The sequence below is a fragment of the Leucoraja erinacea genome, chromosome 4 (genome assembly GCF_028641065.1).
Source record: "Leucoraja erinacea ecotype New England chromosome 4, Leri_hhj_1, whole genome shotgun sequence".
NCBI classification, from domain to species: domain Eukaryota; kingdom Metazoa; phylum Chordata; class Chondrichthyes; order Rajiformes; family Rajidae; genus Leucoraja; species Leucoraja erinaceus.
In genome coordinates, this window is record NC_073380.1 from 78,490,144 (window position 1) to 78,509,703 (window position 19,560).

The 19,560-nt window shown below is 44.2% G+C and overlaps 1 protein-coding gene across 3 annotated transcripts in view; it reads left to right on the forward strand.

Annotated features, from left to right (window-relative positions):
- Nucleotides 1-315: 315 nt before the first annotated feature.
- med30 (mediator complex subunit 30) overlaps nt 316-19,560 on the forward strand; it is a 34,154-nt gene continuing 14,909 nt past the window's right edge. For 2 of the 3 annotated variants that reach the window (XM_055634595.1, XM_055634594.1), the window contains exon 1: nt 7,166-7,372. In XM_055634595.1, the coding sequence (XP_055490570.1) occupies nt 7,202-7,372 (171 nt within the window). In that variant the 5' untranslated portion in view covers nt 7,166-7,201. Of the gene's footprint in view, nt 856-7,165; nt 7,373-19,560 lie in introns of those variants that run through there. The other variant, XM_055634596.1, reaches the window with a different exon arrangement.

Below are 19,560 nucleotides of genomic sequence, written 5' to 3' on the forward strand. Positions count from 1 at the left end.
GTCGCCCATTAATTCGGTGCAGAGATACTGCCTGTCCCGCTGAGTTACTCCAGCATTTTGTGCCCATCTTCGGTGTAAACGAGCAGCCTCAAAAAGGCAGCCAATATCATCAAAGACCCACACCATTCTGGCCACACACTCATTTCGTTTGGACCTCCAGGGGTCCAAATGACAATTAAATTGACTATTGACTTTCACCATTGCCATCGGGAAGAAGGTACAGGAGCCTGAAAACAGCTTCTTCCCTACAGCCATCAGGCTATTAAACATGACAACAAATAAGCTCTGAACCACAACAGACTATTATTATTATTGCACTATATCTGTTTATTTATTGAGTTTGCCTATACACACCGAACGTTTTTCCTCGTGATGTACTCTGCTTACATATTCTGTTGTGCTGCATATGACAATAAAACATTCTTGACTCTTGCATCTGCACATCTCGTCTGCTGCCTGTTCCGCTGAGTTGCTCCAGCAATGTTTTTTGTGTCCATCTCCGAAGGAAGTGTTCGCGTCGGGATTCTGCAATGATTGCAGCCCCCCCTTGCTGCACAATTGCGAGCGTGCCTTTCGCGGCAAGAATGAGCGGGGTGCTGGAAGCTTGTGCTGTGCAGCTCGTGCGCTGCTCGGCAGTTGGAGCAGCCTGGAGCGAGCAGCGCGAGGCCCCTCCTCTCCCGGGCCGGGCCTAGCCCGCCGTCCCAGGCCGTGCAGCCTTCACCTCGACCCGCCCCGCCCCCGCCGTTGCTGTTGCTGTTGGTGCCGCTGCCGGCGGCCTCTCACACTCCCACTCCCACTCCGCCTCAATGAGCCGCCGCCCTCACACACCCCGTTCGGCTGGCATGAGGTTAAACCGTGAGTATTAAAACCCAGTGATCATTTAGCGCCGGATTGCAGTGTGTGTGTGTGTCCTAACAATCCAGATCATCCATCCCATTGTCTGCAGGAAGGAACTGCAGATGCTGGTTTACACCGACATAGATACAACATGCCGGAGTAACTCAAGACAGGCAGCATCTGTGGAGAGAAGGAATGGGTGACATTTCGGGTCGAGACCTTTCAGACTGAAGTCTGTCTTATGTCTGAAGAAACGTCACCCATTCCTTCTCTCCAGAGATGCTGCCTGTCCCACAGAGTTACTCCAGCATGTTGTGTCTATCTTCGGTGTAAACCAGCACCTGCAGTTCCTTCCTACACATTTCGCCTGCTGCCTGTCCTACTGAATTACTCCAGTGGGTTTGCGTCTCTCCTCGGCAGTGAATCGTATCTTTCCTTCAAACCGGAGCTGCTATTCCAGCCTTGTTTTTCCTGGGCTGCGGGAAAGCCCTGACATTTAAACCTGGCTTATTTTTAAGCCAAGTCAAGTCACTTTTATTTCTATAGCACATTTAAAAAACAACTCTCGTTGGCCAAAGTGCTTTACATTGGTGGAGGTACTAACGTTATACAACATTGGTTCATAGATTAAGTACATACATAAATACATATAGCCCACCCACAGAGGACGTCAAGAAAGGCTTGAGAGTAAAGATGAGTTTTAAGTCTGACTTAAAGGAGTCGATGGAGGGGGCAGTTCTGATGGGAAGAGGGATGTTCCACAGTCTATGAGCTGCAACTGCAAAAGCTCTTTTGAAAAGTTGCATAAAGCTATGTAAAATGGGGGAAGAAAAGTTGTTTACTTTTCTAAATAGAGTCATTCGGAGAACGGTTGCTATCAACCAGTCAAAGATCTGAATGGATATTTTTTAAAAGTGGGTGATTTATTTTTAACATTTAATTTTCCTTGTAGTTGAGGAGTCCAGTGACAGAGTTCAGTTGACGTGATGGATTTTTGACTCTTTATTTTGGTCCACGGCCATAATCTCTCTCCCTACTCTCCATAGATCTCTCTCCATAGATGTTGCTGCATCCGCTGAGTTTCTCCAGCATTTTTGTGTGCCATCTCTCTCCCTACAACTGTTTGAGATATCTGTGCACCTTCAATTCTGATGATCCTTTAGATTAGAAGATAGACACAAAAAGCTGGAGTAACTCAACGGGACAGGCAGCATCCCTGGAGAAAAGGAATGGGTGACGTTTCGGGTTGAGACCCTTCTTCAGATCCTTTAGATTATCCTGTTCCCAAGATCTAGAATTCGCTCCCTGGATCTTTCCACTCTCTTTCTTATTTAAGATGCTCCTTAAACTCTACTTTTCAACCAAACGTTTGATCTTTTTTTCATGATGTAACCCTCGAGCTGTTTAATAACACTTCTGTGAAGTATCTAAGGACATGTTATTATGTAAGGATGCTATTTATAATCCAGTCATTGACGGTTCTGCTGTTTGACTACGTGAATTAATTGAAATTTAATTGTTGATCTCTCTAGTAAATGTTTAAAAGCTGCAAGTTTTTACATTTTCATAAGTAGATCAGAAAGATGAATTTACCTTCCCTGCCATTTAGCAAAGAATAAAAAAAGTCACCAGTGGAGGTTAGGGGTATAATTCATGATCCTTTGATTTTTTGTGCAGAGGAATAAGGTTAAGAGTGCAATCCTTGTTGTCAGAATCCGTGATGTTAGGAGAGTGCTAAATATCTACATTAAGCCACATCACTTCTTTTCTTCCTCCATTTTAAGCGTAGGTGCCCTTAGGAATTTCAGTTCTGTGTTTCTAGCTTGGTTCCTTGGGCAACAGTAAATCCTCTGAGGAATGCCTATTGTGTATCCTCAACACAACACAATAAAATGAGGATGTGCTTGGCATCTGCTATCTTCTACCTTTTCTTTAGAGGGTAAAAAAACCCTCTGTTTGTTTAATTTACCAGTCTGTACATTAAATGTAGCTATTGGGTTACCACACAGCTTTGATGTGCCTGGAAATTGATGTACAAGAACAAAAATACATTTTTGTTTAACATTTGATGTTTTTTTATTTTTTAAAAAATGTGGAAAACGGGTAGAACAAAAGTGCAAAAGGATTTTTATTTTGAACATTGATCGCTGCTGTTATCATGAATATTTTCGCTAAACACTTTACAGAGGATGAATAGGCATCAAGTAAGAAGTAAAATGGATTAGTTTTGAGAAAACGTTTGAAGGGAAGTGCCAGGTGCGGGTGGAAGGGAAAGAGACAAAATATATTTGGAGGAGAGTTACAAAGGAAAGGGAAACATCGCTGAGCTTTTGCTCAGCATCAGGTAATATGGGGGATGTGAACTACTGTCTAGGCTTCTTGGTCTAGTGTTCTATAAAACCCACTCGATCACAGGGAAAACGTGCAAACTCCATACAGACAGCGAACGAGGTCGGGATAGAACCCTGATTTCTGGCGCTGTGAGACAGTAGATCTGCCAGCTGCGTCACTGTACCATTGGTAAAGTTGGACAAATTAATTTTAATCGCGTGACAAGAATAAGCGAGTTCAGTATTCAGACTGCGCATGCCCAGGTCATAGTTCTCTAGCTATAAACAGTCTGGGTATCGGTGGTGCTGCATTGTGTGCAGGCTTGCGTTTCATCCGTGGTCGAGGTCGGGCCCGGTTCTCCGTCGCTGCGGCCGCTGTTGAGTTGTTGCTGGGCCTTCAGTCCCCTCTCCAGTGTCCCGTCCCTGTCCGTAGGTGTCCGGGGTGGCCATGAGCTGGCTCCAGCTCGGCTCTGCCTGTCCCGCCGGGTCGGCCGGCAGCCCTCCACCTCCACCGCCCTCCCCTCAGTCCGACACCGAGATCTTGCTGAAGATGGGCAGCCGCCGGTCCTTCTTGAAGACGGGCGACTCTGAGCTGCTGCTGCTGGAGTCGTCCTGGTCGGAGAGAGAGTCTGGGGACGGGCTCCTGCCAGCCATGGGCAGGCCGGGCGCCCGCTGGAGCTGTTGGTGATGGTGGTGCTGACGGCAGCAGCAACCTCCTCCCCCTCACATGCCCAGCCCCAAGCCCAGAATCTGGGCCAGCTCCAACTTCAGGCCGCCCGCAGCATGGCCCAGTCGAATGCCGAGTCGGAGAAGGCTGAGCCAGGGATGGTCCAGTGGCGGTTTGGCAGCGTTTGCGGCGCCAGGGATGCGGGTTTGATCCTGGCTGCGGATGAGGCGCGGTTCTGTGGATGAGGCGCTGCAGCTGCCCAGAGCCGGTCCACTCTCCCCTTCCCACCGCCCGGTCTCCCTCCCCCCGCCCCCCCCCCCCCCCCCCCCCCCCCAATCCAGTCCCCCCCCCCCCCCCCCCCCCCCCCCCCCCCCCCCCCCGTCATCCTTGGACAAATCCCACGATTCCTTGCGTTTTTCGGAATACCGAACTCGCTTATTAAAATCTTATTCAGTTTTAAAATCGACTGCAAATCATAATGTGTCTAGCTGTTACATTCAAGATGTTAGCAACTTTCAATTTTTTTCCCCTTTTGGACAACGAGCTTTAGTTTGTAAAGCAAATGCTTCAGGTGAGGGTGGTTGAGTTATTTCATTGCATGGAGACTGAAAGTGCCTTTATTGTTTTGAAAGTGAGTGTTGATATTGTACGTGGGTCTATATGCTTATAATAATAATAATAATAGAACTTTTGCACAGTACTTAGAGTCATAGAGTTACACAGTGTGGAAACAGGACCTTCGGCCAACTTGCCCACACCAACCAACATGTCCTATCTACACCAGTCCCACCTGCCTACATTTGGCCCATATCCATCCAAACCTGTCCTATCCATGTACCTGTCTAAATGTTTTTCAAACATTGCGAAAGTACCTGCCTCAACTACCTATTCCGGATCTCGTTCCATCCACTTATCACCCTTTGTGTGGAAAAGTTAATTATTGCGTTCCTATTAAATCTTCCCCCCCCCTCACCTTTTTAAACCCATGTATGCTGGTTCCTGATGTCCCTACTCTGTGCAAGAGACTCTGTGCGTCTATTCTTTCTATTCCTCTCATGATTTTGTACACCTCTATTAAGATCATCCTCATCCTCTTGCGCTGCAAGGAATAAAGTCCTAGCCTGCTCTATGTCTTCCTGTAGCTCAGGCCCTCAAGCCCTGGCAACATTCTCATAAATCTACTCTACACCCTTTCCAGCCTGACAACATGTTTCCTATAACATGGTGCCCAGAATTGAACATCATACTCTAAATGCACTCACCAATGTCATATACAACTGCAGCGCGACCTCCCAACTTCTATACTCAATACTATGACTGATGAAGGCCAATGTGCCAAAAATCTATTTGACCATCCTATCTGTCTGTGATGCCAATTTCAACGACTATGTACCTGTACTCCGAGATCACTCAGCTCTACAACACTCCCCAGAGCCCAATCATTCACTGTGTTGGTGCTGTCCATGTTAGAGCTTCCAAAATGTAACATCTCACATTTCCCTGTCTTACATTCCATCGACCATTCCTCAGCCCACCTGCCCAACCGATCAAGATCCTGCTGCTATTTTTAACAACCACCTTCACTATCTACAACACCACCCACTTTTGTGTCATCTGTAAACTTGCGAATCATGTCATGTACGTTCTCTTGGCTTGTTGTAACTTTAAAACTTTTCACATTGTCAGCTACCTTTATAAAGGCTGAGGTAGTCCGAGATTGAGAAAACATGATGTACTTATTCACAAAGAAGGTGTTTTTTAACCACTGAACAGAAAGAAGGGATCATCGGTAAAGCATTCAGGAGGGAGAATTGCAGGGTAGGCCTGGCCTGCAGCAATTTTTTAAAGAATATAAAGAATAATATGTTAACCAAAAGTAACCATGTTATTTTATGCTGCGCCAGGGTGTTGCAAATGCTTAGTAAGATATCATGCTCTCTGCAGGGAAGATGTATGATTATTGCAGACGTAGCATATTAATCCTGTTCCATTGCATTTTTATACTGTTGATGTTGTTTGTGTATAATTATAATAAAGTTCAAAGCTCTTCCTGCCATTGTGGTAATTCTATATTGTTTAGGTATTTGAAAGAATGAAGGCATTTGATGAGCCTGCAACTTCCAGCATGTATCTCATTGTGATCTTTAGTTTATGAAAAGGCAGGTAAAGTTAAACACTGATTTGATTTTTGTTTTGTTTTAGCCTGGTCATGATGCTTACTCATGGAAATTGACCTGAAATATCTAGAATGTTTCAAGGTATATTTGTATTTCATAAAACAAACTAATTGGCCAACACAGTAAATCTTGAGACCTCTGTGGTTATGGAAGTTATAAAAAGTACCCTGAAATTTCACAGCATTTAGTGGGTTTGTAAATGGATTATAGTGACTGTACATGCTCCTAATGTTGACAATAAGATGTATGGCAATATTAAGTATATTTAAAGTGTACCTTTTATGGAATTTGGAAAGGCAACACATGATATGATTGAGGTTTTCTGGATTCGGAAAATAACTATTGGAGGAAATGGAAACATTATCCAGTGATGGGAATATCCAGTGGGGCAAATGGATGCTATCCTCAAATCAATGTCAAAGACATCATAAGAGAACCTAAGAAACACTTCTTCATGGTATTGGCTGATTTGTTGGGAAATACATTCACACACTCACTGTCGCATGTCTGTCTTTCTGTTAATAGGTTGATTATATCCCAGGAAGCCTCAGGATGGTTAGCGTGGCTACATTGGAATGTTTTTTAAATAAATTATTATTAAGACAAAGTGAAGGCAACTTTGCTCTGGGACATGCTATGTGCCAAATATAGTGTGTTGTTTCCACACACACTCCTCTCCTCACTTCCCTGTTGCTCTGCAACTGTGTCTGTCTGGCTTGTCTGTCTTTTCTGTCTGTCTGCATGTGCTCTCTGTATATGGTCGATTATTGTTCGGCTTTCTTGGTTCATGATGTTCTCAGAACCTTCCATAATGATCAACATCAATAAGTCTCAGTGTGGGCAAGACTACAAATTGCCATTCACTGTCCAGAAGCAGAAACAGGTTCCATTGCTGCTTTCAAAGATAACAATTGGATGGTGAAATGTTGCCGGGCTATAGGAGAAGTTTGTTGAGGTGGGAGTGTCGGCCTTGCTGGTGTGGGCTTGATATGATGTCTGGCCTGCTTCGTTTGAAGGTTCTATCAATGCTGTATCACTATGCACATTGATATGAAAAAGTTAAGCAATGCATGTAGATAGCAGTTTTATTTTTTTACTGAGTTACTTTTCAAGATATTCTTGACTTCTCACTTTTGCAAATTTCTTTCTGATAGGACCCTCAGCCAATTGACGTGTCAGAAGAAAGAGTGATGGCTACACCCCCTGCACCTGGACCAGGGTTGCCCGGAGCATTTTCTGGACCTCAAGGCCAGGCAGGACGTGAAGTTAATACAGCTTCTCTCTGTCGAATTGGCCAAGAGACTGTGCAAGACATTGTCTCAAGAACAATGGAGATTTTTCAGCTTCTAAGAAACATGCAGGTCAGTGACTCTTACAAGATGAATAATCTGTATTACTAAAAGTCTGATCTTGACCACTTTTGGCCCACTGTGCTGCAATTTACGAGAGAACGCCACCACCAACGGCCGTCATTTTTGGCCACCTCGCTCAGAGCCCCCCTCCACCTTCCGGGACCAGAGGATTTTTCCCATCGATGAAAAATCAGAAATATATTAATGTTTAAAAAAAATTCCCCATTCTCTCTGCTGCCCCCGCTGGCGGCAGGGGGAAGGCACTATAAAACCTGGAAGTGTAGTGCCTCGCTCAGTCTCTGCGAGCCCCAGGAAGCGAGAGGATCACGGCTCTCTGAGCTGCGAATAACACTCAAAGCACATCTACTCCACGGTGAGTCCCCTCGATGTGGCTGTAAAGTGGCTACAGCCCAATTGTTTGCCTCGCCTTTTTAACAAGTTTGTGTTCACAAAATGAATTTTGGTTGTCAGATGGCTGCAAAGTGGCTTTGTTTGCCTCGCCTTTTTAACAAGTTTGTGTTCACAAAATGAATTTTGGTTGTCAGATGGCTGCAGCTCAATTTTTGCCTCGCCTTTTTAACAAGTTTGTGTTCACAAAATGAATTTTGGTTGTCAGGTGGCTGCAACCCAATTGTTTGCCTCGCCTTCTTAACAAGTTTGTGTTCACAAAATGAATTTTGGTTGACAGGTGGCTGCAGCCCAATTGTTTGCCTACCTTTTTAAAAGTTTGGTTTACAAAATAAGGTTGTCAGGTGGCTGCAGAACCCCCCCCCCCCCCCCCCACTGGCGAGCAATATTGGAATTGGTGGAGTGGTGGAATATTGCGTTGGTGACCAGCCCTCCCATGTGATGCCGGGACCCAACGGGTCCCACTTAGTCTAGTTTATCCTAGATGCTGTGCATGATCAGTAGTATGTAACATACATGACAACACGAGTAATCAATGGAGTGTGGCAGTGTACGGTTTTTGTATTTTGCAGCTGATATAAAATTTGATAAACAAAAGAACAGATCCTTGGGGCAGGAAGAAACAACAGATGCTGGTTTACACCAAAGATAGGCACAAAATGCTGTACATCAGGAGGTCAGGCAGCATCTCTTGAGAAAACAAATAGGTGACATTTCAGGTAGAGACTTCTTCTGACTGAGAATCTGGGGGGAGGGAAATGAGAGATATGAAAAAGTATAGAACAGATCAGAGCCAGCATCGATGACCAATGAAAGGTGGAGCCTGCAATAGTCCATGGTTGGCTGTAGAAGAGGTAATAACGAAGGGATTCAAACAGTGAAACTAGCAGGATGACTGGAAGGGGGAAGGTCAGAGAGAGAGTGAATGCAAGGATTATTAAAAATTAGAGAAATCAATATTCATTGTATTGGGTTGGAAGCTCCACAAGCGAAATAGGAGATGCTGTTCCTCCAATTTGTCGTTCGGCCTCGATCTGACAGTGGAGGAGGCCCACGACAGAAAGATCAGTATGGGAAGGGGATTTAAAATGTTTTGCAACCAAGAAGTCAGGTAGGCCGAGGTGGACTGAGCAGTGGTGTTCAGCAAAATGATCGCCCAGTCTGCGCATGGTCTCGCTGATATATTGGACTCCACACCAGAAACAACGGATACAATAGATGAGGTTCAGGGAGATGCACGTGAACCTCTGCCTGGAAACATCCTTTCAATGTCCATTCTAGTTAGACCTTTCATTATTCACTAGGATTCAATGAGATCTGTCTTTCTGAACTCCAGCGAGTACAGGCCCAAAGCCATCAAACACCCCATTGCATGTTAACTCAATCATCACTGGGATAATTCTTGTAAACCTCCTCTGGACCTTCTCCAACGCCAACACATCTTTCCTCAGAAATGGGGCCCAAAATATTCACAATATTCCAAATGGGCCTCACCATTACCACTTCATTACACCCTTACTTTTATACTCTAGTTCCCCCCCCCCAAAAAAAAAGAATGCTGGCATAAGTGTTCTGTTGAAACACAAAGTATATAATAAAATTGGGATGAAGGCTTTGGGAATTCATGTTCTGTGACAAACTGAAGCCAAGGGTATCTATAAATCAAACTTTATTGCAAAATCACTTTTAATGCCACATTTATATTGTTGAGACGGTTTCACAATTTGTCAAACTTTCATTTCATAAATGCCACCAGTTTAAGTGGAAAAGTAGGTTATAGAGTAGGAGCAGAATAATGATGAGCATTTCATTTACAGCTGTAAGATGGCCTCTTAAGGATATATATTTTTTAGTATCTACTAATTACAAAGTTCATTATGTGCTTTTTAAATGTTCATACAGTTTGCATTTTGGGGAATTTTGAAGAGGTAATCAAAGTTATAAAATAATTTGAGATGATCATTAGCAAAATATTATGTTTCCTTGGGATTAGTACCAAAAGAATAAAAAAAAAGGAAGAGTTAGATCACATTCTTAACAACCTCATATCTTTCAACATAATTGATTATAAGGCCATGGCTTCATTTAAGAATGAATTGGACTGATATCTATAAAGTGAAATATAATTGGCACAATGACATCAATTAAAGTGCATCATTAGAAATAGCATGTACTGTAGATACATTTCATAAACTAGTTGAATTTATTAAAAAGCACAATATTCTGAACAATATTTCCTAACTTTTGAATACCCTTCCACATGAAGAGGAATATTAACTCCCCAAAACTGTGTAGGTTTCGGGAAGTCGTCAAGAGAGTTTATTGTCATGTGTCCCAGAAAGGACAATGAAACTCTTGCTTGCTGCAGGACAACAGATTTTCCGTGTTTGTTTGAAGTTGTGTTTCATAGTCTGATGGCTGTTGGGAAGAAGCTGTTCCTGAACCTGGATGTTGCAGATTTCAGGCTCCTGTACCCTCTACCTGATGGCAGCGGATAGATGAGTGTGTGGCCAGGATAGTGTGGGTCCTTGATGATGCTGGCAGCCTTTTTGGGGCAGCGACTGCAATTGATTCCCTTGATGGTAGGGAGGTCAGAGCCGATGATGGACTGGGCAGAGTTTACAACTTTTTGCAGCCTTTTCCGCTCCTGGATGCTCAGGTTGCCGTACCAAACCACGATGCAACCTGTCAGCAAGCTCCATACTGTGCACCTGTAGAAGTTCGAGAGAGTCCTCCTTGACATACCGACTCTCTGTAATCTTCTTAGGAAGTAGAGGCGCTGATGTGCTTTCTTTATGATTGCATTTTCAATTTCAATTTTTAACTGAAAAAAAACTGTATTCATCATTGCAATTTGAACAGGAGGGATGGTTGACGAGTGCGTGGATCACTTAACTGTTATAATGTGGCTGCGTGCCTTAGATTTAAATCACCAAAAACTAAAATTTAAAAGCTGCGGCCGTGGGAAATCGACTTCAAGTTGCCTCGAGCATGTTTGCAATTCAGGGAAAAATTCCAGTTTTTTCAAACTTTCCATTTTATTCCTGCACACATCCATGATATCTCCAACGTAGGGATCAACTACCTCTAATCTTTTTTTTAGGTGAATATTATACATGTTAGAATAAGGATCAAATTTAACAATATGTGTAGATTACAATGTTATGTCACAGCATTTAGTTGTTTAAGAAGGAACTGCAGATGCTGGAAAAATCAAAGGTAGATAAAAAGGCTGGAGAATCAGCGGGTGAGGCAGCATCTATGGAGCGAAGGAAAAGATGACTTTTCGGGACGAGACCCTTCTTCAGACTGTTGGGGTGGTGGGGGCGGGAAGAAAAATGGAAGAGGCGGAGACAGTGGGCTGTGGGAGAGCTTGGAAGGTGAGGGGAAAGAGGGAGAAAGCAGGGACTACCTGAAATTGGAGATGTCAATGTTCATACTGCTGTGGTGTAAACTACCAAAGCGAAATATAAGGTGCTGCTCCTCCAATTTACGGTGGGACTCACTCTGGCCATGGAGGAGGTCCAGGACAGAAAGGTCGGATTGGGAATGGGAGGGGGAGTTGAAGTGCTGTGCCATCTGGAGATCAGGTTGGTTATCGCGAACTGCGCAAAGGTGTTGGGCGAAGCGATCGCCAAGCCTACGCTTGGTCTCAACGATGTAGAGCAGCTGACACCTAGAACAGCGGATGCAATAGATGAGGTTGGAGGAAATGCAGGTGAGCCTCTGCCATACCTGGAAAGACTGTTTAGGTCTTTGGAAGGAGTCCAGAGGGGAGGTAAAGCGACAAGTGTAGTATTTCCTGCGGTTGCAAGGGAAAGTACGAGGGGAGGGGGTGGTTTGGTTGGGAAGGGACGAATTGACCAGGGAGTTACGGGGGGAGCTTTCTCTGCGGAAAGCCGAAAGGGGAGGAGATGGGAAGATGTGGCCAGTGGTGGGATCCTGTTGGAGGTGGCGAAAATGTCGGAGTATTATCTGTTGTATGTGGAAGTGATGAAGCCAGTGATGGTGTTTGAGATAATGGCCTGGTGCTCGTATGTGGGGCCATGGTCCAAGGATAAGTAGGAGGAGGTGTCTGAGAGTTGGCGCCTGGCCTCAGATTTGTAGAGATCAGCGTGCCAGACTACCACGGCACCTCCCTTCTCGTCTGTGGAGTCATAGTCCAAGGATAAGTAGGAGGAGGTGTCTGAAAGTTGGCGCCTTGTTGATGTTCAGTTTGGCTTTTAGTTTGGGGACATGGCATGGAATCAGACCCTTCGGTCCACCGAGTCCACACCGACCATTGATCATCCGTTCACAGTGGTTCTACGTTATCCTTTTTTGCATTCACTTCCTATATACTAGGGCCAATTAGCCTACAAACCCGCACGTCTTTGGAATAAGGGAGGAAAGGAGCACCTGGATGAGACCCACATGGGCACAGGGAGAATGCGCAAACTCCGTACAGACAGAACCTGAGGTCAGGATCAAGCCCGGGTGTTTGGTGCTTTGAGGCACACATTTATCAGATGCGCTACTGTGCATCATGGAGGTACAGCACAGAAATAGACCATCAGCCCAACTCATCCATTTCAACCAAGATGCCTTCCTGAGCAAGCCTTATTTGCCTGCTTTTCTCGAAAGACATAATTTAACACTTTCTGAGTTGAATTCCGTCTGTCCTTTGCTCTCTTCCCAATTGATCTTGATCCTATTGTAATCTTAGACAATCTTCTTCGCTAACCACCGCACAACTAATTTTGGTGTCAACTGCAAATTCCTAATTACGCCACCTATGCTCTCCTCCAAATTGTTAATGTTTATGACAAACAGCAGATGACCCAGCATTGATCCCTGCATCATACCACTGGTCACAGGCCTCCAAACTGAAAAACAACTCTCCACTACCAGCCTCTGACTTCTTTCACCAAGCTAGTTTGGTATTACATAGCATGATCATCCTGGATCCCATATGGTCTTCTGGATCAATCTACCATGTGGGACTATGTCAAAAAGCATTGTTAAAGTCAATGTAGATAACATTTACCACTCTGTCCTTATTTATCCTATTAGTAACCTCCTCAAAAAAAACTCGTGGGACAATTTACCATACACAAACGCATGCTGATTTCCTCTAATCATTGGGGCAGCGGTAGAGTTGCTGCCTTACAGCGCCAGAGACCTGGATTTGATCCCGACTATGGGTGCTGTCTGCACAGAGTTGGTGCGTTCTCCCCGTGGCCACGTGTGTTTTCTCCGAGATCTTTGGTTTTCTCCCACACTACATGCAGGTTTGTAGGTTAATTGGCTTGGTATGAATGTAAATTGTCCCCAGTGTGTGTCGGATAATGTTAATGCGTGGGGGTCGTTGGTCGGTGCGGACTCGGTGGACCGAAGGGCCTGTTTCTATGCTTCATCTCTAAACTAAACTAAACTGAAAATCCTTGCCTTCCCAAATGCAGATGGATTCTGTCTCTCAGAATCCTCTGTAGTAACTTTCTCACCACTGATGTTAGACTCACCATATCAGTTATCTGGCTCATTCTTGTAACCCTTCTTTAATAAAAGGCACAAGTACCTCCATCCTCCAGTCTTCTGGTCCATCACAAAAATCTCTGCACGGACCCCAGCAACATCTTCCCATGCTTCCAAAAACGTCCTGGTATACATTTTGTCAGATCCTTTTACTTTTGACAGCATAATAAATGTATACCGCCACCAACACAAACAATCCACATTTCACCATTTAGTTACTCAAATTTTGCAACAGTTAAAGCACATTATACAAACTTGCATTCTTGGTAATGTCTGCTGATGGTGCATATTAGGAATGTTGGCTGTGATCTCGGTGCAATTTACTATTCCTTCATTGTATGAATGTTTAACATTTTCCCCTTTGTGCCAGGAGGTGGAGTGCTTTATCTTATTTTATATGAAACCATTATCCATTGCAAGAGCTGTCAGGTGATTTTTTTGTTTGATCAAAGTAATGAGTGTATTCAAAAAAAATGATATGCAGTTTCAGCTCTGGACATTAGGGTATGCCAAACAACACCTTAAAATGTACAGCCCATGGAGTTGCCAGCATATCTCAACCTGTATCTCAAGGAATCTGTGGATCTTGCTGAGATTTCCCAGTCTGTATCTGATGGGAGCTATAAACTGATCCCTTGCTACATTTAACCTGAAGGGGGATCCAAATCCCCAGTTATTGGAAGGCCAATTGTGTGGTTGCTGGAAAGAAAAATATTAATTTAATTTCTGTAACATTTATTTCCAGCATGTTAAAGGATTTAAATTCGTTTTTTGTTTTTTTTTAGGATTTGAACCTTTCAAATGCGATCCACGTTTTAAAAGTAAAGTTTGTTAACAGGTTTTCAATGGTTTTGAATGTCAGAGATATTCTGTAAAATCTGGGTAGCGTAAAGAGATGGTAAAGTTGGGGAGAGTGTTTATCCGGCTTTCAAGAGGTTTTGTGAATGGGGCTTGTTCTAACACACCCACGTTACCAACGGTACAGTTCCCGCCTTGCCTCTGCTCAGGGCATTGCCACTCAGCTTTGAGGACATCTGGCACCTCACACATGAATGTGGTCATGAAGAAGACCTGCCAGGGCCTCTACATCCTTGAAAGTTTAAGTAGATTCCATGTGTCACCATCAAAAGCATCTACATGAGGCACTTGATGTTTAAAGGTGCAATGGTTACTAATTTTTTACTGCTGATTTCTTGTTAATTTGACAGCTGTTAATATTTCCCAATTTTAACAAAACTTCGCACTTCCCTTGATTGTACTTTGGATTGTTTAACAGTTGGCATCCTGGGAAATGCTCCGAAAATCATTTCCTTTGCTGACATTGAACATGTCCTGTCAATAACATAAAAATAAATCTTCATGTTGCCAGGATTTTTGCGAGGAATCCACAGAACTTTCATTGCACGTCCCTTGGCAACCTGGTATTTTGTTAATTGCTTGGCAACCTAAAATGCAGCTTATGAATCTTTCACTAAGTATGGTGAGTTCCAGATGCCAGTTGAGCCTTTCAGCACAGTGACGACAGAAATCCCATGTGATCCCTTTTGTGCAGTAAAATTGGTTATAAATTCCAGAGGATTTTATTTAAATAAGATAAAGGTAAACTAAAATTTCAGGGTATGACATTGGCTTGGATCCTCTTCCACAGAAGTCAGCTCTTTTTCACCTTAAATCTTTTGTGCTCTTCTTCAACCATTTCTTGTGTGAACATTTCTAATTTCTAATTTTTATACTATTTAAAAATCCAGATTGGTGTCCATTGCTCCTGAAAAGCATATTATATCATACAGGGGTGATTATGCAGCCACTCATTATGTTCACTGAGGTTATTGGATTTGTTATGCAGCTGATGTTCACATGCTGTCAATGTGATGAGTTAATACAGTTCCGAACTGCTGTGAAATTAATTGCATAATGCTCCCCCCCCCCCCCCCCCCCCCCCCCTAGTGTTCATGCAATAGACATCCATTTTCTTTTTCAGAGTGAAATGCAAAATTGGCAGTTATTTCATACCAATCCAAAATTTAGCAGGGAACCTCAGAAGCAGAAAATGCTGGAAATAGTGAACAGATCAGGCTGGATCTATGGGAGGGAAAACCGAGTCCATTTTCCAGTTTGAAGACCCTTCGTCGACTGCACTGAGACACCTTATTTCAGCCTGCTTTTACCCCAACACACATTTCTATCTGCCTTGAATGGTCCAGTTCCTTCCCAATTTTATTTGCGACACCACTGCTGCCCTCATAGAGGCATAGATATACAATCCCTTTACAGCTCCATCCCACATAAGGATGGCCTGAGGGCCCTCTGCTTATTCCTGGGGCAGAGTCCCAACCAGTTCCCCTCCAATATGCTAATTTGCCTGGCTAAACTTAGTCACAGAGTGATACAGTTTGGAAACAGGCCCTTTGGCCCAACTCGCCCACACCAGCCAACAATGTCCCAGCTACACAAGTCCCACTTGCCTGCGCTTAGTCCATATCCCTCCAAACCTGTCCTATCCATGTACCTGTCTATCTGTTTCTTAAACAATGCAATAGTCCCAGCCTCAACTACCTCCTCTGGCAGCTTGTTCCAGATACCCAACACCCTTTGTGTGAAAAAGTTATTAAATATTAAATCTTTTTCCCTTCACCTTAAACCTATATCCTCTGGTCCTCAATTCCCCTACTTTGGGCAAAATATCTGTGCATCTAACCGATCTATTCCTCTCATGATTTTGTATACCTCTATAAGATCTCCCTTCATCCTCCTGCGCTCCACGGAATAGAGATCCAGCCCACTCAACCTCTTCCTACAGCTCACACCCTCTAGTCCTGGCAACATCCTCATTAATCTTTTCTGAACCCTTTCAAGCTTGACAATATATTTCTTATAACATGGTGCCCAGAACTGAACACAGTATTCTAAATGTGGTCTCACCATCGTCTTATGCAACTGGAACATGAACTCCCAACTTCTATACTCAATACTCTGACTGATGAAGGCCAAAGTTTTACCTTATCTACCTGCGACTCGACCTTCAAGGAACCATGCACCTGTACTCCTAGATTCCTCTGCTCTACAACACTACTATTTACTGTGTAAGTCCTACCCTTGTTCAACGTCCTAGAATGCAACACCTCACACTTCTCTGTATTAAATTCCATCAACCATTCCTCTGCCCACCTGACCAATCGATCCTGCTGCAATTGTTCACAACCATCTTCACTATCTGCAAAACTACTAACTGTTTTATCATCATCAAACTTGCTAATCTTGCCTTGAATGTTCTCATCCAAATCATTGATGTAGATGATAAACAGTAACGGGCCCAGCACTGAACCCTGAGGGACACCACTAATCATAGGCATCCAGTCTGAGAAGCAATCTTCCACTGTCACCCTCTGCTTCTGTCCATGGAGCCAATTTGCTTACTGAAGTCCATGTGCACAACATCTACAGCTCTGCCCTCATCAACCATTTTGGTCACACCTTCTAAAAACTCTATCAGATTTGTGAGACACGACCTCCCACATACAAAACCATGCTGACTTTCCCTAATCAGTCATTGCCCATCCAAATGCCTGTATATCCTATCCCTCAGAATACTCTCCAGTAACTTACCAATTACTGATGTTAAGCTCACCGGCCTATAGTTCTCAGCATTTTTCCTGCAGCCTTTCTTGAAAAGAGGTACAACATTTGCCACCCTCCAGTCTTCCGGCGCTTCTGCAGTATTTAAGGATGACGCGTAAATTTCAACCAGGGCTCCCGCAATTTCCTCTCTAGTTTTCCACAATGTCTTCGGATATATCAGATCAGGCCCTGGAAATTTGTCTACTTTCAAACACTACAGTACCTCCAGTACTTCGATGGTAACCGTGACTGCTCTCAAGACACTTCCAGTGACTGCTCCAATTTCCTCCATCCTACTGTCTTTATCCTCGGTAAAGACAGAGGAGAAATACTTATTTAGGACCTTGCCCATCTGCTGTGGCTCCACACAGAGGTGTTAATTCCTGAGAGGTCCCACTCTCTCTCTAGTTACCCTTTTCCCCCTTATGTACTTATAAAATCTTTTTGGATTGTCTTTAATGCTACCCGCCAGAGCTATCTCCTGGCCCCTTTTTGCTGATTTCCTTTTTTAATTTACTCCTTAGTTCCCAAAACTCCTCCAGGGATGCTCTTGATCCCAGCTGCCTATACCTCTCCCATGCACCCTTGTTGTTTTTGACTAACGTCTCAATTTCCCTCGTCAGCCAAGCGTCCTTACGTAGTACACCCACAACAAGATAATCATCCCTTGTTCCTCTAGCTACACTAGACGAACCGTTATAATGCCACCTCTGACCACAGGTTAGACATTCTCCATAACCAACAACGCAACCCCTCCTCCTCTGTCTATCGCACTGTACCATCAACAGCACACCCTTGTCTCTCCTGAAGCACCTGTACCCCGGAACATTCAGCTGCCAGTCCTGCCCCTCCCTTAACCAGGTTTCAGTCATGGTTACAACTTCCCAGTCGCTCGTATCTATCCACGCCCTAAGCTCATCTGCCCTGCCCGTCAGGCCTCTTGCATTAAAATACGTGCAGTTTAAACCAACCCTCCTCCTCGCTCTCTGCCTTTCACCTACTTATTCTGTCCACACTACCCTCCATACCAACTTCTAGCCTCTCACGTGCCTCTGACCTGCACGAGATCCCACCCTTCTAACAATCTACTTTAAACCCTCCCGTGTAGCATTAGCAAACCTGCGCGCAAGGATGTTGCTCCCCCTCCAGTTTAGGTGCAGCCCGTCCCTTTTATACAGGTCACCCCTGCCCCAGAAGAATTCCCAATGATCCAGAAATCTGAATCCCTGCCCCCTGCACCAACTCCTCAGCCACACATTCATTTCCCCTATCTTCCTATTCTTACCTTCACCACCACGAGGTACCGGAAGCAATCCTGAGCGCTACCCTGTAGCTACTGCTTTTCAGTCTTCTACCCAATTTCGTAAATTATTTTTGCAGAACCTCCTTTCTCTTCCGACCTATATCATTTGTGCCAACATGCATAACAACCTCCGGCTGCTCCCCCTCACTCTTGAGGATGCAGTGCAGTCACTCCGAGACTTCCTGGATCCTGGCACCAAGGAGGCACACACCATCCTGGAGTTCCCACAATGTACAATTTCCCCTTCACCTCCACTCATTTTCTCCAGATTAAAGGTACAGCTATGAGCTCTCACAAGAGCCTAAGTTCTGCCTATTATCTTATTGTGGGCTATGTGGAAGTTTTGTTGTTTCAGTCCTACATGGGATGACTCCCTCCACTCGTTTCCCAGCACATCAATGACTGCTTTGGTGCTGCCTTTGTACTTGGGCTGAACTCGACAATTTCCATTACTCCTGCAGCCAATTTCCATCCTGCCCTCACCGTCACATGGTCCATCTCTGACTAGTCCCATCCTTCTCTGGATCGCGCTGTCTCCATCTCTGAAAGGGAGGCTAGCCACCAACTGGTATGTGGGGTCTTTAGTCTGATATGTTGGTTTTCTTTCTCTTCATACTGTTAAATATTTCCAGTTTTATTTTTTTTTAAAAATTCAATTTCTGAATCGCCCTTGTACCCCTGAGGCAGCTCGTGAGTCCACAGGATGTTACCACTGCTCTGTATTCTTCTTGGACCACTGTGCAGGAACTTTGATAACATTGACGCCAGAGTGACTGTAGTTGGGCAATCCCAGAATAACAAGGTCCTCCCAATGTTATGCTGAAGTTACACACCTGTGATGTAAGTCTATCGCACTGTACCATCAACAGCGCAGCCCTGTCCTGCCATTGCTTATGACACACACTGTGACCCACAGTGAAAGCTTTGGTCTCCAGCATCCTTCCTGACCCCAGTGAAAGCACGGATGTCCATCCCCATCTTCCTCTCAGTACTTTCCCCATTGCCATGTGATCCTAAAATGGGAACCTGAGCAACCGATCCTTCATCCTAAGTCTCGCATAGTGGTCGTTTTTTCCCTTATTAATATTATTAAACTAATTTAAATTGAAAATGGGTCCATCTTGGTTCACTTGGGACCCTGCACCATTTTGGACAGAATCTAAGATTGTTACACAATAACAAAAGAATGGATCTTTTATCCCTGTCCATTTAACGTGTCAAATAACGGTACGTTGCTGGTCTTCGCTGGGAGATTCCACAGTTTATATCAGAACTATTCTTTCCCTCAACAATCCTCCAGCCTTTTCTTTCTCTGCCCTCTGGTTTTTCAAAGCTATAGGGCCTGTTTGTGATG